We start from the raw sequence: 25,849 nt of genomic DNA, 5'->3' as shown, positions 1-25,849 counted from the left end.
TCGCTATCGTCTAGTTGACCCCTGACCACCTCCTTTGAAAATCTATTAGGTCTCTTTGTCAAAGTTAGGTTCAGTTGAGAAAGATAATTGAGTTTTTATTACTGACAAAAACCTGTTCCATTTGTTGGATCTGCAGGTTTCTTCCACCTAGTTTATTCCCAAGTACTGTAGTTGAAGGTCCCCATTAATAACTTTGTTTTGCTGGTATATAGGAAACCATTTAGGGTTAGTTCACACGTGAATAACGCGTGGCTTATTTTGGCACCGGAAAAAAAAGCTTCCTAATTAGGAAGCTTTTTTTTGGACTTTGCCAAACTTTTCTTGGAGTTTTTTTTTTTTTTTTTTTGTAAAAACAGCTTTAAAAAAAAGCCAGGCTGTTTTCCCCTCTTGTAAAGTGAATGGGCTGAAAAAAACACATTGTGGTTTTTTTTTCCGCACGGTTTTAGGACACCATATATAAGTTTTTCTCAGAGGTCATCATGTAGGACAGGCTTTAGTCCTACCCCTTTTGTAAATAGACTATAACACTGTTCGTTAATAGTCCAGTCATAGCTAGACCCCAGCCATAACTCACTTATCCCCATCCCCTTTTCCAACATTGAGTAATAATACCTCCATCTTGTTGGTGTTTACAAGAAAGTTGTTGCAGTTTTCCTAGAATGCAAATCCCTACTACCTACACCAGGTCCTTGCCTTCAGTTGAAGTCCCTGAAATAATTTTTAAGAACCTTCCACCTATCTCCTGACTCTTTATTTGTGCCAGTGAGCACCATGACTGCGTGATCCTCACCAGCTCCTCACCTATAAACGCAGTCTGTGATGTGACTAACTGGAGTGCCAGGAAGACAAAAAAAATAAAAATTCTGGTGTTTGTGCCAAATTGCCATGTCCGTTTTGCTGGTAATTGAATCTACACTACCAGCTCCTGTCTGACACGCTCTGCACTCGTATTCCCCTCTTTATTAGGAAGTATCTTACAACAGCAGGATTACCCCTACAATGACATCCACTCTCATTTGCCACCATAACAAATCTTGTTGGGGTGTGCCAGTTTTTCACTTTTATTCATTGGGAGAAACCTCTTTCAATAAATATGTAAATGAGGGAGTTGTGGTGCATTGGGGAGCATTTCTTCATGCATGTCTGTGCTGCCCTATGCAGTGGGTATCAATGCATTCACTCTTATGATATGATGCACCCAATCTAGTGAAATAATGCACAGCACTGCTTCTTTACCCAGCTTAAGTGGAATCTCCATGTGCAAGATTTTGCACCATTGCATGGATCATGTCATAGCAGGAATTAACTCACTATGTAAGATAGCACAGCCCAGAGAGTAAGGGTTTGTGAATGGCAGGAGTGCTGCAAAGGGACCTGAAGGCCCGCCTCTCTAGCACCCTCATTTGCATATTAATTCAAAGTTTCTTAAATTCTGTAGAGCTGAAAGTCAGTACAAAGGTGTGCAATCTGTTCTGTAATGCAGTGGTGACTGGTCATAATCTTCTATTAAGTATATTAAAGTATTGATTATCTTGTCTCCCTATCACTGGCCGTGCGGTAACATAGAAAACCATGTGGTCAGCAATATCGAGAAACCACTAATCAAGAGTAAAGGAACCAGTGGACCCCTCCTGGAGGGTGGCTGCCCCACTGTATTGTATATTAAGAGGGTTATTTTACAGTTAAACACTGCCAGTTCTATACTCCATTAGAGTTTTACAGTTCATTGTGTAGGATTATAGATGTATCTGGTGCCGACCTACACTATAATATTTGGGTGTGATTCTATTTCTTTTAGGTGTCTGGGGTAGTGCATTTTCAATATTGTTCAACAGAGTTCTTGGTGTCTCCAACCAAAGCAAAGGTTCCACTATGGAAGAAGAACTAGGTAACCACAGTACAATAATTTGTTCATGTTGGGCTGCAAAATTCTAAAAATCAGTTTTGCATTTATAGAGAATACACACTCAAGAATTATATATAGCATGCTTTCTGTGTAGTGATCCCTGGTATCTAGAGTGGGTTATCCAGCTTCCAAAAAAAAATTCTACAAATACATCCATAGCAGTCAGCTGTTCTTAGCGGCTGATACACAGAGAATGGAGTAGGAAGCAGACATCTATGTTCTCTGTGTAGTGGCTGAACTGAGTAATTGCAGGTTAGCTCCCGACTCAAGGGAATAGGAGCAAATTTGCAGTACCCTTTAATGCTAAATTTCCTGATAGTCTAAGGTGGTGAAGAGGTTCATACCAACATTCCTGGTGTTCTAGTGTAGAAAAAGGGTCAATGGTAACTTACAAGGAGGTTTCTAGTAGTGATAGGGTAAATACCAACATCCATAATAATGTCATATAGTTAAAGGGGTTTTTCAGGCTTTCAATGACTGTCCTTGGGGAATATCATATCAGTAGGGGTGGACACGCAGCACCCCTACCAATCAGCTATTCTCGGGAACCACTGGTGCCAGAACTACAGTGCTCATAGAGCCAGAAGCAGACACCATGTAGTGGCTGTGCTGGGGTACTGCAGGTCTGTTGCTATTTACTTGTTATTATTGAAATGGACCATTTGTGGTTATAGTTCCTCTTTTAGTAACTTGCATAAGGATGTCCTACAGCTTAAGATAAAGATAAAGAAAGATCAGAGTTGAGTTAGGCTTCTGGTTTAAGGAACAAGTGCACAATATCATGGATAACATATCAATGCCACCACTCAAGACAGTTTGAGCTGGAAAATAGGAAATGCTGTATGACTGTATACTCTGTTGTCTGCAGATATTATAGGTGCCAGATAACAAGCACTTAGACGGGGCCTTCATAGGTGACCATGTTTCAAATAGTCAAATGAGTTTCTGGGGATTCTAGGAAGAAATCATGAATATTTGACATGAAAGTGGCAGATCATTGCCTGTAGGCCAAAAGGTGGAGTGTCACATGCATAGATCTAAATTGCAGAGCCTCGTATAAAGCGTCTCCTTAATTGTGGCATACTAACTACAAAATCTGTGACTGGTCAACTGATATTTGCCATATGTGGATTACGCTAGGTTCACACTAGTGTTTTGCACTCTGTTCTTTGGGTCTGCTTGGGGACCTGAAGAATGGAAACCTAATCTGCTTAAAAAGTGACTATCCGGACCCCATAGACTATAATAGAGTCCACCAGGTTTCCAGTATTTTTCTCTCCGCATTGTTCAAGCGGAGTGGGGGATGGAAATCCCCATTGGAGAGCGAGCACTAGTGTGAGCTTAGACTGACACATTGTGCAATTTATTTGTAAATAAAGCTACAGTAGGTTTTATGCTGCAGCTGTTGTATAAGTACTGAAGTTTTTCTCTAGTGCCAACCCAGTATAGTAACACTATGAAAATGTTTTATGTCTTCTCCTACTAGAAAACCTTAAACCAAAGCACATAGTTGACAACGATGACAGTGACGATGAACAGCAAGAACCAAAAGGTAACATGTCTTTCATTCTCTTCAAACTTAATTTTTAAACATAAATTGTTCCTTTTGGGTGTGGATTAAGACTACCGTAGGCCCTTAGCTTTATGAAGTTTGTGGGTGCTCCACCAGCGTACATGTTGTCAGGGCCTTTTAAATGGGCCTACTGGGACTTAAAGGGAGTCTATCATGAGAAAAACACATTTTTAACTACTCTAGCTCTATTCCTTTTTTTTTTCCCTGCAATTTTTGATAAAATCCATTTCCTCTGTTAAGCAAATTACGATCCTGGAGCATTGGGTGTGTTCCCCCTGTGTTCTGAGCACCCCTGCATCATAACCTTCCGCTACCCCTTAGCTGATTGTGTTCACTCCCCTCTTCCTCTTCTCTGGATCTTCTGCCTTTCAAAGGCATCGGTATTAGAGATGAGCGAACAGTGTTCTATCGAACTCATGTTCGATCGGATATTAGGCTGTTCGGCATGTTCGAATCGAATCGAACACCGCGTGGTAAAGTGCGCCATTACTCGATTCCCCTCCCACCTTCCCTGGCGCCTTTTTTGCTCCAATAACAGCGCAGGGTAGGTGGGACAGGAACTACGACACCGGTGACGTTGAGAAAAGTAGGCAAAACCCATTGGCTGCCGAAAACATGTGACCTCTAATTTAAAAGAACAGCGCCGCCCAGGTTCGCGTCATTCTGAGCTTGCAATTCACCGAGGACGGAGGTTTCCGTCCAGCTAGCTAGGGCTTAGATTCTGGGTAGGCAGGGACAGGCTAGGATAGGAAGGAGAAGACAACCAACAGCTCTTGTAAGAGCTAAATTCCAGGGAGAAGCTTGTCAGTGTAACGTGGCACTGACGGGCTCAATCGCCGCAACCCAGCTTTCCCAGGATCCTGAATGGAATACACTGTCAGTGTATTCCCGTATACCCGATATATACCCCGATACCCGTTCCAACGGTGTGCCCCCCCACCTTCACCCCAGAAATACCCTGCAAGTCCCCTAGCAATAGAATTGGGGCTATATACACCCACAATTTTTACTACTGGTATACAGTGCCATTGTCTGACTGGGAATTCAAAGAATATATTGGGAATACAAATACCCTCATTTCTTGCTACTGCCATATAGTGCCAGTGTCTGACTGGTAATTCAAAGAATATATTGGGGTTACGTGCACCCACAATTTTTACTACTGGTATACAGTGCCATTGTCTGACTGGGAATTCAAAGAATATATTGGGAATACAAATACCCTCATTTCTTGCTACTGCCATATAGTGCCAGTTTCTGACTGGTAATTCAAAGAATATATTGGGGTTACGTGCACCCACAATTTTTACTACTGGTATACAGTGCCATTGTCTGACTGGGAATTCAAAGAATATATTGGGAATACAAATACCCTCATTTCTTGCTACTGCCATATAGTGCCAGTGTCTGACTGGTAATTCAAAGAATATATTGGGGTTACGTGCACCCACAATTTTTACTACTGGTATACAGTGCCATTGTCTGACTGGGAATTCAAAGAATATATTGGGAATACAAATACCCTCATTTCTTGCTACTGCCATATAGTGCCAGTTTCTGACTGGTAATTCAAAGAATATATTGGGGTTACGTGCACCCACAATTTTTACTACTGGTATACAGTGCCATTGTCTGACTGGGAATTCAAAGAATATATTGGGGTTATAAATACCCTCATTTCTTGCTACTGCCATATAGTGCCAGTTTCTGACTGGTAATTCAAAGAATATATTGGGGTTACGTGCACCCACAATTTTTACTACTGGTATACAGTGCCATTGTCTGACTGGGAATTCAAAGAATATATTGGGGTTATAAATACCCTCATTTCTTGCTACTGCCATATAGTGCCAGTTTCTGACTGGTAATTCAAAGAATATATTGGGGTTACGTGCACCCACAATTTTTACTACTGGTATACAGTGCCATTGTCTGACTGGGAATTCAAAGAATATATTGGGAATACAAATACCCTCATTTCTTGCTACTGCCATATAGTGCCAGTGTCTGACTTGGAATTCAAAGAATATATTGGGGTTACGTGCACCCACAATTTTTACTACTGGTATACAGTGCCATTGTCTGACTGGGAATTCAAAGAATATATTGGGAATACAAATACCCTCATTTCTTGCTACTGCCATATAGTGCCAGTGTCTGACTGGGAATTCAAAGAATATATTGGGGTTACGTGCACCCACAATTTTTACTACTGGTATACAGGGCCATTGTCTGACTGGGAATTCAAAGAATATATTGGGAATACAAATACCCTCATTTCTTGCTACTGCCATATAGTGCCAGTGTCTGACTGGGAATTCAAAGAATATATTGGGGTTACGTGCACCCACAATTTTTACTACTGGTATACAGTGCCATTGTCTGACTGGGAATTCAAAGAATATATTGGGAATACAAATACCCTCATTTCTTGCTACTGCCATATAGTGCCAGTGTCTGACTGGGAATTCAAAGAATATATTGGGGTTACGTGCACCCACAATTTTTACTACTGGTATACAGTGCCATTGTCTGACTGGGAATTCAAAGAATATATTGGGGTTACGTGCACCCACAATTTTTACTACTGGTATACAGTGCCATTTTCTGACTGGGAATTCAAAGAATATATTGGGGTTATAAATACCCTCATTTCTTGCTACTGCCATATAGTGCCAGTTTCTGACTGGTAATTCAAAGAATATATTGGGGTTACGTGCACCCACAATTTTTACTACTGGTATACAGTGCCATTGTCTGACTGGGAATTCAAAGAATATATTGGGAATACAAATACCCTCATTTCTTGCTACTGCCATATAGTGCCAGTGTCTGACTGGGAATTCAAAGAATATATTGGGGTTACGTGCACCCACAATTTTTACTACTGGTATACAGTGCCATTGTCTGACTGGGAATTCAAAGAATATATTGGGGTTATAAATACCCTCATTTCTTGCTACTGCCATATAGTGCCAGTTTCTGACTGGTAATTCAAAGAATATATTGGGGTTACGTGCACCCACAATTTTTACTACTGGTATACAGTGCCATTGTCTGACTGGGAATTCAAAGAATATATTGGGAATACAAATACCCTCATTTCTTGCTACTGCCATATAGTGCCAGTGTCTGACTGGGAATTCAAAGAATATATTGGGGTTACGTGCACCCACAATTTTTACTACTGGTATACAGTGCCATTGTCTGACTGGGAATTCAAAGAATATATTGGGAATACAAATACCCTCATTTCTTGCTACTGCCATATAGTGCCAGTGTCTGACTGGGAATTCAAAGAATATATTGGGGTTACGTGCACCCACAATTTTTACTACTGGTATACAGTGCCATTGTCTGACTGGGAATTCAAAGAATATATTGGGAATACAAATACCCTCATTTCTTGCTACTGCCATATAGTGCCAGTGTCTGACTGGTAATTCAAAGAATATATTGGGGTTACGTGCACCCACAATTTTTACTACTGGTATACAGTGCCATTGTCTGACTGGGAATTCAAAGAATATATTGGGAATACAAATACCCTCATTTCTTGCTACTGCCATATAGTGCCAGTGTCTGACTGGGAATTCAAAGAATATATTGGGGTTATAAATACCCTCATTTCTTGCTACTGCCATATAGTGCCAGTTTCTGACTGGTAATTCAAAGAATATATTGGGGTTACGTGCACCCACAATTTTTACTACTGGTATACAGTGCCATTGTCTGACTGGGAATTCAAAGAATATATTGGGAATACAAATACCCTCATTTCTTGCTACTGCCATATAGTGCCAGTGTCTGACTGGGAATTCAAAGAATATATTGGGAATACAAATACCCTCATTTCTTGCTACTGCCATATAGTGCCAGTGTCTGACTGGGAATTCAAAGAATATATTGGGGTTACGTGCACCCACAATTTTTACTACTGGTATACAGTGCCAATTTCTAACTAGGAATTCAAAATGCGCAAGGCTCCCGGAAAGGGACGTGGACGAGGCCGTGGGCGAGGTCGGGGGAATGGTTCTGGGGAGCAAGGTAGCAGTGAAGCCACAGGGCGTCCCGTGCCTACTCCTGTGGGGCAGCAAGCATTGCGCCACTCCACAGTGCCAGGGTTGCTTGCCACATTAACTAAACTGCAGGGTACAAACCTTAGTAGGCCCGAGAACCAGGAACAGGTCTTGCAATGGCTGTCAGAGAACGCTTACAGCACATTGTCCAGCAGCCAGTCAGACTCTGCCTCCTCTACTCCTATTACCCAACAGTCTTGTCTTCCTTCCTCCCAAAATTCCGAAGCTTTACAGAACAATAACCCAAACTGTCCCTGCTCCCCAGAGCTGTTCTCCGCTCCTTTCATTGTCCCTCAACCTGCCTCTCCACGTCACGATTCCACGAACCTAACAGAGGAGCATCTGTGTCCAGATGCTCAAACACTAGAGTCTCCTCCATCTCCATTCGATTTGGTGGTGGATGACCAGCAACCCACCCTCATCGACGATGATGTGACGCAGTTGCCGTCAGGGCATCCAGTTGACCGGCGCATTGTGCGGGAGGAGGAGATGAGACAGGAGTTGGAAGAGGAAGTGGTGGATGATGAGGACACTGACCCGACCTGGACAGGGGGGATGTCAAGCGGGGAAAGTAGTGTGGATGTTGAGGCAGGTGCAGCACCAAAAAGGGTAGCTAGAGGCAGAGGCAGAGGTCAGCAGCTTAGGCGAAGCCAGGCCACACCCGGAATCTCCCAAGATGTTCCAGTTCGTACCCAGCCCCGAAAAACTCCCACCTCGAGGGCACGTTTCTCGAAGGTGTGGAGTTTTTTCAAGGAATGCGCTGAGGACAGATATAGTGTTGTCTGCACAATTTGCCTCTCGAAATTGATTAGGGGCTCTGAGAAGAGCAACCTGTCCACCACTTCAATGCGCCGTCATTTGGAATCCAAGCACTGGAATCAGTGGCAGGCAGCAACGGCAGGACAAAGGCCGCCTGCCGTTCACGCCACTGCCACTGCCTCTGCCTCTGCCACTGCCACTGCTGACTGTGCTGGCGATGCACTCCAGAGGACGAGCCAGGACACCACTTCATCTGCCTCCGCCACTTTGTTGACTTCTACCTCATCCTCCCCTGGTCCTGTCTTATCTCCTTCTCCTGCACCATCAAAGGCACCATCAGGCGTTTCTTTACAACAACCCACCATCTCTCAGACATTGGAGCGGCGGCAGAAATACACTGCTAACCACCCACACGCGCAAGCCTTGAACGCCAACATCGCTAAACTGCTGGCCCAGGAGATGTTGGCGTTCCGGCTTGTTGAAACTCCCGCCTTCCTGGACCTGATGGCAACTGCGGCACCTCGCTATGCCGTCCCTAGCCGTCACTACTTCTCCCGGTGTGCCGTCCCCGCCTTGCACCAGCACGTGTCACTCAACATCAGGCGGGCCCTTAGTTCCGCGCTTTGCACAAAGGTCCACTTGACCACCGACGCGTGGACAAGTGCATGCGGACAGGGACGCTACATTTCACTGACGGCACACTGGGTGAATGTAGTTGAGGCTGGGACTGCTTCCCAAACTGGCCCGGTGTACCTCGTCTCCCCGCCTAACATTCCTGGCAGGGACACGAGAAGAACACCCCCCTCCTCCTCCTCCTCTACCGCCTCCTCCTCCGCCACCACCTCCTCCTCCGCCACCGCCTCCTCCTCCGCTGTTAGATTGACCCCAGCTACGAGTTGGAAACGTTGCAGCACTGGCGTTGGTAGACGTCAGCAGGCTGTGCTGAAGCTGATCAGCTTGGGGGACAGACAGCACACTGCCTCCGAGGTGAGGGATGCCCTCCTCGATGAGACGGCAATATGGTTTGAGCCGCTGCACCTGGGCCCAGGCATGGTCGTTTGTGATAACGGCCGGAACCTGGTAGCAGCTCTGGAGCTTGCCGGACTCCAACATGTTCCATGCCTGGCCCACGTCTTCAACCTAGTGGTGCAACGTTTCCTAAAGAGCTACCCCAATGTTCCAGAGCTACTGGTGAAAGTGCGGCGCATGTGCGCCCACTTTCGCAAGTCGACAGTAGCCGCTGCTAGCTTAAAATCTCTCCAGCAACGCCTGCATGTGCCACAACACCGGCTTTTGTGCGACGTCCCCACACGCTGGAACTCAACGTTTCAGATGTTGAATAGAGTGGTTGAGCAGCAGAGACCTTTGATGGAATACCAGCTACAAAACCCTAGGGTGCCACAAAGTCAGCTGCCTCAGTTTCACATCCATGAGTGGCCATGGATGAGAGACCTTTGTGACATCCTACGGGTCTTTGAGGAGTCCACAAGGAGGGTGAGCTCTGAGGATGCGATGGTGAGCCTTACAATCCCGCTCTTGTGTGTTCTGAGAGTTCTGAGAGAATCCCTGATTGACATCAGGGATAACTCAGATCACACAGAGGAGTTAGGGATAGCATCCGATCCGTCACAGCTGGAGAGTAGGTCCACACATCTGTCCGCTTCACTGCGTTTAATGGAGGAGGAGGAGGAGGAGGAAGAAGAGTTGTCCGATGATGTGATGGTGATACAGGAGGCTTCCGGGCAACTTCGAATCGTCCCATTGTTGCAGCGCGGATGGGTAGACATGGAGGATGAGGAGGAAATGGAGATTGAACTTTCCGGTGGGGCCAGAGGAGTCATGCCAACTAACACTGTGGCAGACATGGCTGAGTTCATGTTGGGGTGCTTTACAACCGACAAGCGTATTGTCAAAATCATGGAGGACAACCAGTACTGGATCTTTGCTATCCTTGACCCCCGGTATAAAAACAACATCTCGTCTTTTATTCCGGTAGAGGGGAGGGCCAATCGCATCAATGCTTGCCACAGGCAATTGGTGCAGAATATGATGGAGATGTTTCCAGCATGTGACGTTGGCGGCAGGGAGGGCAGTTCCTCCAGTAGGCAACCAAGTTCTCACCGGTCCACACAAACGAGGGGCACACTGTCTAAGGTCTGGGACACCTTGATGGCACCCCCTCGCCAAAGTGCCGCCACGGAGGGTCCTAGTGTCACCAGGCGTGAGAAGTATAGGCGCATGTTGCGGGAATACCTTTCCGACCACAGCCCTGTCCTCTCCGACCCCTCTGCGCCCTACACGTATTGGGTGTCGAAGTTGGACCTGTGGCTTGAACTTGCCCTATATGCCTTGGAGGTGCTGTCCTGTCCTGCCGCCAGCGTCCTATCTGAGAGGGTGTTCAGTGCAGCCGGTGGCATCATCACTGACAAGCGCACCCGTCTGTCAGCTGAGAGTGCCGACCGGCTCACTTTGATAAAAATGAACCACCACTGGATAGAGCCTTCATTTTTGTGCCCACCTGTGTAAAGCACCCCAACATGAAACTCCATGTCTGTACTCAACCTCTCCAATTCCTCCGCATCCTCATACTCATCCACCATAAGCGTTGCACAATTCTGCTAATACTAGGCTCCCTCCAACATGATTTCCCCCAACTCTGCTGGTTAGAGGCTCCCTCCACCCTGATTTCCACCAACTCTGCTGGTTAGAGGCTCCCTCCACCCTGCTTTCCCACAACTCTGCTGGTTAGAGGCTCCCTCCACCATGAATTTGCCCAAACTGGGCTGTTTAGAGGCTCCCTCCACCATGAATTGGTCCAAACTGGGTTTTTTAGAGGCTCCCTCCACCATGAATTGGTCCAAACTGGGCTGTTTAGAGGCTCCCTCCACCATGAATTTGCCCAAACTGGGCTGGTTAGAGGCTCCCTCCACCATGAATTGGTCCAAACTGGGGTTTTTAGAGGCTCCCTCCACCATGAATTGGTCCAAACTTGGCTGTTTAGAGGCTCCCTCCACCATGAATTGGTCCAAACTGGGGTGGTTAGAGGCTCCCTCCACCATTAATTGGTCCAAACTGGGCTGGTTAGAGGCTCCCTCCACCATTAATTGGTCCAAACTGGGCTGGTTAGAGGCTCCCTCCACCATGAATTGGTCCAAACTGGGGTTTTTAGAGGCTCCCTCCACCATGAATTGGTCCAAACTGGGCTGTTTAGCGGCTCCCTCCACCATTAATTGGTCCAAACTGGGCTGGTTAGAGGCTCCCTCCACCATGAATTTGCCCAAACTGGGCTGGTTAGAGGCTCCCTCCACCATGAATTGGTCCAAACTGGGGTTTTTAGAGGCTCCCTCCACCATGAATTGGTCCAAACTTGGCTGTTTAGAGGCTCCCTCCACCATTAATTGGTCCAAACTGGGCTGGTTAGAGGCTCCCTCCACCATGAATTGGTCCAAACTGGGTTTTTTAGAGGCTCCCTCCACCATGAATTTGCCCAAACTGGGCTGTTTAGAGGCTCCCTCCACCATGAATTGGTCCAAACTGGGCTGGTTAGAGGCTCCCTCCACCATGAATTTCCCAAAACTTGGCTGTTTAGAGGCTCCCTCCACCATTAATTGGTCCAAACTGGGCTGGTTAGAGGCTCCCTCCACCATGAATTTGCCCAAACTGGGCTGTTTAGAGGCTCCCTCCACCATGAATTTGCCCAAACTGGGCTGTTTAGAGGCTCCCTCCACCATGAATTGGTCCAAACTGGGTTTTTTAGAGGCTCCCTCCACCATGAATTGGTCCAAACTGGGCTGTTTAGAGGCTCCCTCCACCATGAATTTGCCCAAACTGGGCTGTTTAGCGCCTCCCTCCACCATTAATTGGTCCAAACTGGGCTGGTTAGAGGCTCCCTCCACCATGAATTGGTCCAAACTGGGCTGGTTAGAGGCTCCCTCCACCATGAATTTCCCAAAACTTGGCTGTTTAGAGGCTCCCTCCACCATGAATTGGTCCAAACTGGGCTGGTTAGAGGCTCCCTCCACCATGAATTTGCCCAAACTGGGCTGTTTAGAGGCTCCCTCCACCATGAATTGGTCCAAACTGGGTTTTTTAGAGGCTCCCTCCACCATGAATTGGTCCAAACTGGGCTGTTTAGAGGCTCCCTCCACCATGAATTTGCCCAAACTGGGCTGGTTAGAGGCTCCCTCCACCATGAATTGGTCCAAACTGGGCTGGTTAGAGGCTCCCTCCACCATGAATTTGCCCAAACTGGGCTGTTTAGAGGCTCCCTCCACCATGAATTGGTCCAAACTGGGTTTTTTAGAGGCTCCCTCCACCATGAATTGGTCCAAACTGGGCTGTTTAGAGGCTCCCTCCACCATGAATTTGCCCAAACTGGGCTGGTTAGAGGCTCCCTCCACCATTAATTGGTCCAAACTGGGCTGGTTAGAGGCTCCCTCCACCATGAATTTGCCCAAACTGGGCTGTTTAGAGGCTCCCTCCACCATGAATTTGCCCAAACTGGGCTGTTTAGAGGCTCCCTCCACCATGAATTTGCCCAAACTGGGCTGGTTAGAGGCTCCCTCCACCATGAATTGGTCCAAACTGGGTTTTTTAGAGGCTCCCTCCACCATGAATTTGCCCAAACTGGGCTGGTTAGAGGCTCCCTCCACCATGAATTTGCCCAAACTGGGCTGGTTAGAGGCTCCCTCCACCATGAATTGGTCCAAACTGGGGTTTTTAGAGGCTCCCTCCACCATGAATTGGTCCAAACTTGGCTGTTTAGAGGCTCCCTCCACCATTAATTGGTCCAAACTGGGCTGGTTAGAGGCTCCCTCCACCATGAATCGGTCCAAACTGGGTTTTTTAGAGGCTCCCTCCACCATGAATTGGTCCAAACTGGGGTTTTTAGAGGCTCCCTCCACCATGAATTGGTCCAAACTGGGCTGTTTAGCGGCTCCCTCCACCATTAATTGGTCCAAACTGGGCTGGTTAGAGGCTCCCTCCACCATGAATTTGCCCAAACTGGGCTGGTTAGAGGCTCCCTCCACCATGAATTGGTCCAAACTGGGGTTTTTAGAGGCTCCCTCCACCATGAATTGGTCCAAACTTGGCTGTTTAGAGGCTCCCTCCACCATTAATTGGTCCAAACTGGGCTGGTTAGAGGCTCCCTCCACCATGAATTTGCCCAAACTGGGCTGGTTAGAGGCTCCCTCCACCATGAATTTCCCAAAACTTGGCTGTTTAGAGGCTCCCTCCACCATGAATTGGTCCAAACTGGGCTGGTTAGAGGCTCCCTCCACCATGAATTTGCCCAAACTGGGCTGTTTAGAGGCTCCCTCCACCATGAATTGGTCCAAACTGGGTTTTTTAGAGGCTCCCTCCACCATGAATTGGTCCAAACTGGGCTGTTTAGAGGCTCCCTCCACCATGAATTTGCCCAAACTGGGCTGGTTAGAGGCTCCCTCCACCATTAATTGGTCCAAACTGGGCTGGTTAGAGGCTCCCTCCACCATGAATTTGCCCAAACTGGGCTGTTTAGAGGCTCCCTCCACCATGAATTGGTCCAAACTGGGTTTTTTAGAGGCTCCCTCCACCATGAATTGGTCCAAACTGGGCTGTTTAGAGGCTCCCTCCACCATGAATTTGCCCAAACTGGGCTGGTTAGAGGCTCCCTCCACCATTAATTGGTCCAAACTGGGCTGGTTAGAGGCTCCCTCCACCATGAATTTGCCCAAACTGGGCTGTTTAGAGGCTCCCTCCACCATGAATTTGCCCAAACTGGGCTGTTTAGAGGCTCCCTCCACCATGAATTTGCCCAAACTGGGCTGGTTAGAGGCTCCCTCCACCATGAATTGGTCCAAACTGGGTTTTTTAGAGGCTCCCTCCACCATGAATTTGCCCAAACTGGGCTGGTTAGAGGCTCCCTCCACCATGAATTGGTCCAAACTGGGCTGTTTAGAGGCTCCCTCCACCATGAATTTGCCCAAACTGGGCTGGTTAGAGGCTCCCTCCACCATGAATTGGTCCAAACTGGGGTTTTTAGAGGCTCCCTCCACCATGAATTGGTCCAAACTTGGCTGTTTAGAGGCTCCCTCCACCATTAATTGGTCCAAACTGGGCTGGTTAGAGGCTCCCTCCACCATGAATCGGTCCAAACTGGGTTTTTTAGAGGCTCCCTCCACCATGAATTGGTCCAAACTGGGGTTTTTAGAGGCTCCCTCCACCATGAATTGGTCCAAACTGGGCTGCTTAGCGGCTCCCTCCACCATTAATTGGTCCAAACTGGGCTGGTTAGAGGCTCCCTCCACCATGAATGTGCCCAAACTGGGCTGTTTAGAGGCTCCCTCCACCATGAATTTGCCCAAACTGGGCTGGTTAGAGGCTCCCTCCACCATGAATTGGTCCAAACTGGGGTTTTTAGAGGCTCCCTCCACCATGAATTGGTCCAAACTTGGCTGTTTAGAGGCTCCCTCCACCATTAATTGGTCCAAACTGGGCTGGTTAGAGGCTCCCTCCACCATGAATTTGCCCAAACTGGGCTGTTTAGAGGCTCCCTCCACCATGAATTGGTCCAAACTGGGCTGGTTAGAGGCTCCCTCCACCATGAATTTCCCAAAACTTGGCTGTTTAGAGGCTCCCTCCACCATGAATTGGTCCAAACTGGGCTGGTTAGAGGCTCCCTCCACCATGAATTTGCCCAAACTGGGCTGTTTAGAGGCTCCCTCCACCATGAATTGGTCCAAACTGGGTTTTTTAGAGGCTCCCTCCACCATGAATTGGTCCAAACTGGGCTGTTTAGAGGCTCCCTCCACCATGAATTTGCCCAAACTGGGCTGGTTAGAGGCTCCCTCCACCATTAATTGGTCCAAACTGGGCTGGTTAGAGGCTCCCTCCACCATGAATTTGCCCAAACTGGGCTGTTTAGAGGCTCCCTCCACCATGAATTTGCCCAAACTGGGCTGTTTAGAGGCTCCCTCCACCATGAATTTGCCCAAACTGGGCTGGTTAGAGGCTCCCTCCACCATGAATTGGTCCAAACTGGGTTTTTTAGAGGCTCCCTCCACCATGAATTTGCCCAAACTGGGCTGGTTAGAGGCTCCCTCCACCATGAATTGGTCCAAACTGGGCTGTTTAGAGGCTCCCTCCACCATGAATTTGCCCAAACTGGGCTGGTTAGAGGCTCCCTCCACCATGAATTGGTCCAAACTGGGGTTTTTAGAGGCTCCCTCCACCATGAATTGGTCCAAACTTGGCTGTTTAGAGGCTCCCTCCACCATTAATTGGTCCAAACTGGGCTGGTTAGAGGCTCCCTCCACCATGAATCGGTCCAAACTGGGTTTTTTAGAGGCTCCCTCCACCATGAATTGGTCCAAACTGGGGTTTTTAGAGGCTCCCTCCACCATGAATTGGTCCAAACTGGGCTGTTTAGCGGCTCCCTCCACCATTAATTGGTCCAAACTGGGCTGGTTAGAGGCTCCCTCCACCATGAATTTCCCAAAACTGGGCTGTTTAGAGGCTCCCTCCACCATTAATTGGTCCAAACTGGGCTGGTTAGAGGCTCCCTCCACCATGAATTTGCCCAAACTGGGCTGTTTAGAGGCTCCCTCCACCATGAATTTGCCCAAACTGGGCTGTTTAGAGGCTCCCTCCACCATGAATTGGTCCAAACTGGGTTTTTTAGAGGCTCCCTCCACCATGAATTGGTCCAAACTGGGCTGTTTAGAGGCTCCCTCCACCATGAATTTGCCCAAACTGGGCTGTTTAGCGGCTCCCTCCACCATTAATTGGTCCAAACTGGGCTGGTTAGAGGCTCCCTCCACCATGAATTTGCCCAAACTGGGCTGTTTAGAGGCTCCCTCCACCATGAATTGGTCCAAACTGGGCTGGTTAGAGGCTCCCTCCACCATGAATTGGTCCAAACTGGGCTGGTTAGAGGCTCCCTCCACCATGAATTTGCCCAAACTGGGCTGTTTAGAGGCTCCCTCCACCATGAATTGGTCCAAACTGGGTTTTTTAGAGGCTCCCTCCACCATGAATTGGTCCAAACTGGGCTGTTTAGAGGCTCCCTCCACCATGAATTTGCCCAAACTGGGCTGGTTAGAGGCTCCCTCCACCATGAATTGGTCCAAACTGGGCTGGTTAGAGGCTCCCTCCACCATGAATTTGCCCAAACTGGGCTGTTTAGAGGCTCCCTCCACCATGAATTTGCCCAAACTGGGCTGGTTAGAGGCTCCCTCCACCATGAATTGGTCCAAACTGGGTTTTTTAGAGGCTCCCTCCACCATGAATTTGCCCACACTGGGCTGGTTAGAGGCTCCCTCCACCATGAATTGGTCCAAACTGGGGTTTTTAGAGGCTCCCTCCACCATGAATTTGCCCAAACTGGGGTGTTTAGAGGCTCCCTCCACCATGAATTTGCCCAAACTCTGCTGGTTAGAGGCTCAATCCACCCTGATTTTCAAAACAAATGTTGGTGCCAACCTCAACTTACTACAAGGGCCAAATTCACTGCTGGTGACAAGCTCTCCTCACTGCAAGTGCCAAATACACATGTTTCAAGGTGTTTTCCTACTGTCCTACTGTCAGGTGTTTTCCTACGGTCCAAACCCCAGTTTGGACCAATTCATGGTGGAGGGAGCCTCTAAAAAACCCAGTTTGGACCGATTCATGGTGGAGGGAGCCTCTAACCAGCCCAGTTTGGACCAATTAATGGTGGAGGGAGCCTCTAAACAGCCAAGTTTGGACCAATTCATGGTGGAGGGAGCCTCTAAAAACCCCAGTTTGGACCAATTCATGGTGGAGGGAGCCTCTAACCAGCCCAGTTTGGGCAAATTCATGGTGGAGGGAGCCTCTAAACAGCCCAGTTTGGACCAATTCATGGTGGAGGGAGCCTCTAACCAGCCCAGTTTGGGCAAATTCATGGTGGAGGGAGCCTCTAAAAAACCCAGTTTGGACCAATTCATGGTGGAGGGAGCCTCTAACCAGCCCAGTTTGGGCAAATTCATGGTGGAGGGAGCCTCTAAACAGCCCAGTTTGGGCAAATTCATGGTGGAGGGAGCCTCTAACCAGCCCAGTTTGGGCAAATTCATGGTGGAGGGAGCCTCTAAACAGCCCAGTATTGAGTGTGTAAAGTGTGTAGTTGTTAGGCTGTGATGTTGGGGTAATAGAGGGTCTTTGGTGTGTTAGATGCCCCCAGACATGCTTCCCCTGCTGTCCCAGTGTCATTCCAGAGGTGTTGGCATCATTTCCTGTGGTGTCATAGTGGACTTGGTGACCCTCCAGACACGGATTTGGGTTTCCCCCTTAACGAGTATCTGTTCCCCATAGACTATAATGGGGTTCGAAACCCGTTCGAACACACGAACATTGAGCGGCTGTTCGAATCGAATTTCGAACCTCGAACATTTTAGTGTTCGCTCATCTCTAATCGGTATGCCTAGTTCTCCAGCAAACTACTACATGAGTGGCTTGTGCAGCAGACCACTGCAAAATGGTGGCCCGGGCATGCGCAGTCGGCTCTGCACGAACCTGAAGTGGCAGAGCCCATTGTGCATGTGTGATATTTGATATCCATACAGCACTGCGTCCGATGCCTGCGAAAGGCGGAAGATCCGAAGAAGAGTGAAGTGAACACAATTAGCTAAGGGGTGGCAAAAAGTTATGATGCAGGAAAGGGGGGCCTCGGAGAATAATTTGCATAACAGAATAAAGTGTTTTGGTTTTTTTATCAGAAACAGCTGGGAGAAGAAAAGAATGGAAGGTAGGAGTATGAAAGCCTTTTAAAAGGCTATTCCAATGTGCCATTAGTTCAAAAGGTGTTTTTCTATTGAGTAAGTACTGTTAGAAGCTATGAGCTGGCTGCAGAGGGCGCCCCTCATTTATGAAGTAGTGTGTGCCTTGTCATACATGAGGCGCACCCTCCATCCGCATTGGAATAATGGAGATTAGCGTTGATAATGCCAGTCCTCTTTTATTTTCCCAAATATATTGGTACAAATAAGCTTTTGCCTTGGATTGTTGCCATTACCAAGATATGTTACTACTTACTTTTGTCTCATTTAGGTAGTGAAAATACTGAAGCTGAAGAGGAATATCAACGGAACAGTCAAGCAAGCTGGGTGCAACGCATGTTGATGGCTTTAGTTAGTGACACTGCCTTATTCAACACACGGGAAGGAAGAGCTGGCAAAGTGCACAACTTTATGCTGGGGTTAAACCTAAATACGTCATATCCTTTGTCACCTTTAGCACATTTGGCTACCCAGGAATCTCTGGATGATGATGAGACTGATCTTGCAGTTGCAGGTAGCTATATATCCTAATACCTTATCCGTCTCTCTTCTTTCCCTTGTTAACTTATTTTGGCCTAAAGTAAGCACTTTGTTGTATGTCCACCCTAAAGTAGCAGCAGCAGCAATGTGAACAATGAACTACTGGAATATGCATGAGGGACTTGAAATGTGATTGGGAAGCTTGACAATGCGTTTGTTTAATCCATTAGAATGAAACGGAATTTCACAACTTTGCAACAGATTTGTGTTATAAAAAGTTGCACATTATGGTGCCTACCATGGCAAACAGGAGCCATATAGTCAATTTTCTTTCTTTAAGACAGCCCAAGATACACCAGACTAATACAGAGACTTAGTCTTCTTAATAAATTTGGTACATTTTACTCTGATGAGCTTCAGTTCAAGACTTGCATATAAAACTCTGATCTTCATAAATTTCATGCTCTGATTGGCTGCTATAGGCAGCAACCATTAGGTGGTTTGTAGAAATGAGGCCCAGTATTTGTATCTGAGATATTAAAAGCTATAAGTAAACGGTATTTTATTAAAGTATATTATAAGGCCTATGTCCCAAAGCATATTTATCCTTTTCATAGGATAGAGGATAAATAGCTGATTTGTGGGGTCTGACCACTGAGAATCCATTGACGCTGAGAAGCCAGGCTGAATGTGAGCTTGCTCCTGCTGGACGGAACACATCCTGCGCCCAGTCATTTCAATGGTAGCACCATAAATAGACAAATGCTGTACTTATTCTCTATGGATAGATGATAAATAGTCTATGAGGCATAACCCCTTTTATAGGATATTTATTTCTCATTTATAAAATAAAAGTATAGTATGTGGCCCTGACACAGTGTACACTCCCCTGCTACACAGTGTATTAGTTTCTGCAGTGCAGTTTAGCAGCAAAGCTAACAACAAGATAAATAATAAAATCTTTTTTTTGGGCCTTTTCATTTACTTTGAGGGATAACCCCATGTATTAATGTAACGGGACCCATGCTCATCATGAGTGAGCCTTGTTTTTATCGTTTAAACAGCAATGGTCCCATCCAACTACTGTATATTCAGGTGAGTGAGACTGTGTTGTAGTTCTCTGTATAAAAGATGCCCAAAAACATCCCTGTACAGTAAAAATCTATGAAGGGCCAGCAGTGCTCAACTAGTTTTGAGGATTGTGAGGGTTCAGTCAATGACCATATACTGATCAGTGAGTAATGGTAGGTCTTAGCTCTAGGCCAACAATTGCTTTAAGTCTTTATAATCTACATCAGACCAAGCGAAGATCACTCCGCACAGAAAACTAATGATTATGACTATGAAGTCTTCCTTCTTTCTTCTTCTGTTCCTTAGCTGCTATGGACTCCTAGTATATCTTCTCTTCTCAGCATATGTGTGTCTACGTCTGTAATATATTACTGTGTATTATCCTGTATCTATATTGCTATGCTGCTGTAACATGCTGAAATTTCCCCACTGTGGGACTATTAAAGGATTATCTTATCTTATCTTATAACCATACTTGTGCCACCCTAACAAATGGAGAATGTGCAGTGCATGAATAGTTTCTTTTTGGAGGAATCACTTTAGAAAAATCCTCATTCCAGTGTACATACTACTTAAGAACTGCTTCTAATGCTGCACACTGTCCTATACAATAGAAGGAATTATTTTATACTGCATATAAGTGGATCAGTATGTATTCTACACATATGATGGACACAGGGCCGTAACTAGCAAAGAATGGGCCCCATAGCAAACTATAAAGACTCCAGAGTATAATAATAGCAGTTTGTTTGGATATGTTTTGAACGAAACTACCAGGCATACCTCGTGAGATGAATCTCGCAAAGTTCACCTAAAAAATACCAAGCACCATAGCCCTATTTACAGATCGCCTGCTCCAGCCCATTCTTCCCCTTCAGCCTTCAAGGAGGGACCTTGAATTCCATATCTTGCTATTCTTAGCGATATCCTGATGCTGTTCAGGATGTCAAAGCTAAACCTTAACATTCGACCATCTTTTTTTTTTTTTTTTTTAAGCAAATTTTCCAATTGAGGAATTTAATGCATACCCCCAAGCTAAAAAATAAATTTAATTTTAGTGTGGTGGTAACATGAAGCGTACACATGAGTTACTACTAAAAAAAAATCTATACAATCTACTACAATGTGAGTGACAATGCTCTTTGGAGAGCTAGTGATGGATGATGGTACTCAGGGATGTCAGGCAAGGAAAGCAGCTTAATATACGGTGACGGGAACTTATTTAATTAATAAGATATATAATAATTTTTTCTTAGACTGTACTAATTATTTAATAAAGCGTTTTTGTAATCGGAGGATCGTTTATTCATGCAACAATGGTTATAGCTATTAACAAAATAGTTTTCATTTCATTACAGATCCTGATGAATTTGAATACATATATGAGCCACTGGATGTGAAAAGCAAGAAAATACACATAGTAGACAGTGGTTTGACATTTAATCTTCCGTATCCGCTAATACTAAGGCCTCAGCGAGGAGTAGATCTCATCATTTCATTCGATTTTTCTGCAAGACCAAGTGATTCCAGCCCCCCTTTCAAGGTAATAAATGATGTGAACAGTTGATGCAAGTATGTATTTAGTTCAGGTTCTAGTTTACATGTTAATTTTTTAATCACGGTTGACAGCGCTGCACCTCCCATGAGGCAACCTGAAGCGAGCGCTTCAGGCGGCGCTATGTCAGGACCCCAGGGAGGGCGGCATTTTTGATTTACCCAAGCCAGTCCAGGACAAGCTGTCCTGGACTGGCTTAGCACTGAGCAGTGGTTTGGGGAGGCCACTGGAGCAGCGCTGCTCCAGCAGCCTCCCCACACACTCAGGCAGAGAGCGGGTCATCTCCGTGCCTGCTCTCTGCCTGCGAACGGCGCTAAGCCCCGCCCCCTTCGCTCCGCCATGCCCCCTTCGCTTGGCCATGCCCCTTCGCTCCGCCCCCTCCCAGGGGGGCGGCTTTCTGTAGTTCGCCTCGGGCAGCGAAAGGGGTAGGTTCACCCCTGACGGTTGAGGTTTCATTTAGGTTTAAAGTACTACTAGGAATTTTTTTCCCGTCTCTGTAAAATTAGAAAAGGATTGAAGTGACCTCGGATTCGCTTACACATGAATATGTAAAATACTAGGTGTCTTCCTTTTTTGATTTTCATATTTGCAACTAGTTTCAGAATGCCCCAGCTTCCCAAACCAAAAAAAAATATTCCCTTGCTGTGTCTTTTTCTACTTGCTTACACCTATTTTGTCCTTTTATTTTATCTTAATTCTGGACGGTAACTGTGACGTAACTTGTCCTATCTGGATTATTTTATAAAGTGAATTTAATTGATTATACTCACTACATTACAGTGGAAAAGGGGGAAAAGATGACAATGTTGCATTTCATTTTCTAATTTGCGTACATTTTTAGAATTATTTTTTTATAACATATGACAGCCAACCAAAGAGGTAGTAGCTCCATTTGATGCCAAGGAAGGCTAGTATTCTGCAATTTTACTATAGACTCGTTAGTATAAGGAAAGTGTTTGTTTTTGCCATTAAAAAAGGTATCAACTACTGAAGACTCTATAGACACATTGACGAGACTATTTCCTCTGTGTTAGGATAACAGGGTTACATTTCATAATCATTACGTCTCGTGAGCAATGTTCTTGGTGAAGGGCGACATATTTTATGTATGATAGCGATCTCTGTTATAGAGAACTTTTGACTTTTTCATGGAATTTTAAAGATCTAAACTGTTTATCCCTACTCCAGGAACTCCTACTCGCTGAAAAGTGGGCACGTATGAATAAGCTGCCGTTTCCAAAGATAGACCCACACGTCTTTGACAGAGAAGGGTTGAAGGAATGTTACGTATTTCGACCTAAGAACCCATCAGTTGAGAAAGACTGTCCCACTGTCATTCATTTTGTTTTAGCTAACATTGAGTTTCGAAAATTCAAAGCTCCAGGTAAGTTCATTGAAAGGATTCAAAGTCACTTCGAAGTACAAGTAACTTACGGTTTATGTACTAAATTTCAAGCATGTCACATGAGTGATAGCAATACAGGAGTATTGCTTAGTAATACAAAATACATTTCTCCTCTGCTTCTATCCCATTAGCTAACACCTCCATCATAACATCCATCATATAGTGTCAGGGTTAGTAAAACAAATGTCTGGAAAATTAAAAAAAAAAAAAAAAAAACAACTTAACCATTTTGAAATCTGTCTGGGTCTTTTATCATATCATACAATGATGGATATACTGTATCTGCTGATTTAGGTTGCACCATAGAACTTACAATCCAATTTTATTGTGATATTTATGTAATATGATTTTCTTTCTATATACTATATCAGGTGTCCCCAGAGAAACTGCTGAAGAGAGGGATTTTGCAGATTTTGACATTTTCGATGACCCTGAAAGTCCTTTTTCAACATTTAATTTCCAGTACTCAAATGAAGCATTTAAAAGGCTACATGATCTCATGGAGTTCAACACCCTCAACAACATAAATGTACGTATATCATGTAAACATATGGTTTGTTGGACTTCTTCAAATTCATAGTACAATGTTTATGATGGGCAGGACTGGGTGGATTTGCTGTTGCATGATAATCGTGCCTCCAGTTTCCTATACATGATTACATGATGTAAGACTATTTCCAGTCAATCCTCCCTGCCCCCTGTGCTGTAGGCTGGAATTGTGCATAGTGTACAGTCTGCTTTTTTGCCCTGCCCATCTCCTCTAGTTCTCCAGCATCCTACACAGTACCACTACTCATACCTCCCAACCGTCCTGCATTCTGTGGGACATTTCCGTATTCCGGGTTGTGTCCTCCAGTCCCGGTCCATGGGAGGTATGTCCTGGTTTCAACTCCTCTGCGTCCTCCAACACAGATGAGTTGAATACACTGGTGAATGAAGCAGGAGCTGTTCGAAGACAATACCTGCTTCACCGCTGAGCTCCGACCCTGGACGCGATGTGATGACGTCATTCATGATGTGCCTACAGCTCTATGACTGAGACTGCACACAGAGCGGCAGGGGAGCCAGGAAAGGTGAGTATCAGTGTTTTGTATATTAAACTTTAAGGGAAAATTGAGGGGGAATATGATGAAGAGGGGACATGAAACTAGGGGCAGATTGAGAAGGGTATTAAACTGGTGACAGATGAATGGTGGGACATAAAACTGGGGGCAGAGATGGAGGAGGAACATTAAACTTGGGGGAGATAAAGGGGAGCATGAAACGACGGGCAGATGGAGGGGGGAACATGAAACTGGGGGCAGAGATGGAGGAGGGGGCATGAAACTGGGGGGATATTAAGGGGAAAATTAAACTAGAAACACCTGGATGGGAGATTAAGCAATGGAGGTCACTGTAGGAGGACATTAAACTTTGGGAGTAGCTGGAGGGGACCTGTCTCCCTCTTGTTGCCCCCAGATTACAGTCTCCCTCTAGCTACCCCTACAGTTTAATGTCCCCTTCCAGCTGCTTCAGTTTAATGTCCCCCCTCTACTTGCCCCCAGTTTAATGTCCCGCTCCACCTCCAACTACCCCCACTGTTAATGTTCCCTTCCAGCTGCCCCAGTTTCATGTCCCTGTCTAGTTTCCCCCAGTTTCAACTAGGGCATCAGGAGAGGGACTTAATACTGTGGGGCAGTTGGAAGGGAACATTATAATATGGGGACATATAATGTACGAGTGACTATAGGAGCATTATACTGTGTGGGGGCACCTGGAAAAATGGATGAGAATGGGCGGAGTCTGTATATAAGAATGTAAAATGGGTGGAGCTAAATTTGCTGTGGCACTGCACATTTTGTCCCTCTTTCTGTTTTTCGAAAGTTGGGAGGTATGCCACTACTCATTGCAGAAAGTGATTTCTAAAATAAAGATGCTGAAGTGTTAATTTAAAAAAAAAACAACGAAGATGTGTCATGGAATGGGGTAAACCTGAAGAATATTGCGATTGTCTTAGGTAATGGTTGAAATGATTTCATGTGGCTGCTTAGAGGTAATAATTGTTTGCTCGGTTGGGGGCCCCACTGCTTGGCCACCACCAATCACAAGTAGGTGATACTGAGCCCCCAACTTCTCCTTACAATATAACTACAGGAGGAGTTTGAATGAAGTTATGGTCATACATACACATGCCTCTCCATTCAATAGTGAAAGACAGTGAAAAGTTAGACTAGACAGTCTTAAACTGTACCAAATTTGTCAGTGTGTCTAATACTAGATGAGAAATCAGGCATATTCCTAGGCTGTCTAGTCTAAGTTTACTCCATTCATCAATTGGCTTAGATTGTGAAAAAAAAATGCTTCAAAATCGTGGTGCACTATGCTGCATGTCCCTGGGAAGTTGCAAATGTGTCTCTATTGTTTGACAGTTTATTTTTGGTGCCAACTACACCAGATTTTTGGCACATTTTGCTTAGTAAATCTCCAATGTGTATGCAACCAACTGAAAGAGATGAGTGCTGGACTGTGGATTGGTGACAAATATCCTCTGAAAGACAATCACCTTAATGTATACATCCCTATTATCTTGCAGGTGATAAAGGAAGCGATTCATGAAAGCATTGAGTACAGAAGGCAGCATCCGTCACGGTGTTCAGTGTCGCTCAGTGATGTGGAAGCTCGGAAATTCTTTAACAAGGGCAAACAGCAAAGCTGAAATGTCCAACATAGGCCAGGTTCACTCTAGTGCTGGTCTCTCTGTTGTTCAGATCCACATGGGGACCCCTCCAATGGAGAGCCTGTCCACTAAAAAGCGGTTACATGCAGATCCCACAGACTATAAAGTCCTCTGTGCAGGACTTTTCTCTCCGACGATTTTAGGTAGAATCTGCGGCGGAGACTCTTAAGCAGATGTGAACCTGGCAATAGCATGATGGTACAAATCCAACAGTTGAACATGAAACAAGATTTATATTTACCTATTGGATTTTGAGATTGTGAATTTTTTTACGGTGGCATTCTATTGCTGCATATTATTTTGAAATATAGTATGATAGTATAAATTGAGGTGGATTATGTTGTATGCAGTATAAATCATTGTTTATCAGCAGATCTACATTATCTCGTTACTGCATCTTGTTTTTGTATTGCAAATAAGTAGATATCAATTATTAAAAAAACAAATATCCCTTTCACACAATATCATGTGCAATGAATCTTGTCTCATTCCAGAGCTTATGTAACTCAGATTCTGAATTATCTTCTAAGAC

At 45.6% G+C, this 25,849-nt stretch overlaps 1 protein-coding gene across 1 annotated transcript in view; it reads left to right on the top strand.

Annotated features, from left to right (window-relative positions):
• The window catches only part of PLA2G4A (phospholipase A2 group IVA), a 73,187-nt gene extending 47,744 nt beyond the window's left edge, over positions 1-25,443 (top strand). Inside the window, exons 12-18 of the mRNA XM_075286696.1 lie at positions 1,799-1,888; positions 3,393-3,458; positions 18,362-18,604; positions 21,000-21,184; positions 22,385-22,580; positions 22,973-23,130; positions 25,174-25,443. Coding sequence (XP_075142797.1) covers positions 1,799-1,888; positions 3,393-3,458; positions 18,362-18,604; positions 21,000-21,184; positions 22,385-22,580; positions 22,973-23,130; positions 25,174-25,296 — 1,061 coding nt within the window. The 3' untranslated portion in view covers positions 25,297-25,443. The remainder of the gene's footprint in view (positions 1-1,798; positions 1,889-3,392; positions 3,459-18,361; positions 18,605-20,999; positions 21,185-22,384; positions 22,581-22,972; positions 23,131-25,173) is intronic.
• Positions 25,444-25,849: the final 406 nt, after the last annotated feature.

Source organism: Leptodactylus fuscus, chromosome 9 (genome assembly GCF_031893055.1).
Source record: "Leptodactylus fuscus isolate aLepFus1 chromosome 9, aLepFus1.hap2, whole genome shotgun sequence".
NCBI lineage: Eukaryota > Metazoa > Chordata > Amphibia > Anura > Leptodactylidae > Leptodactylus > Leptodactylus fuscus.
Note: the sequence above shows the minus strand (reverse complement) of the source record. Positions and strands in the feature narration are given on the sequence as shown.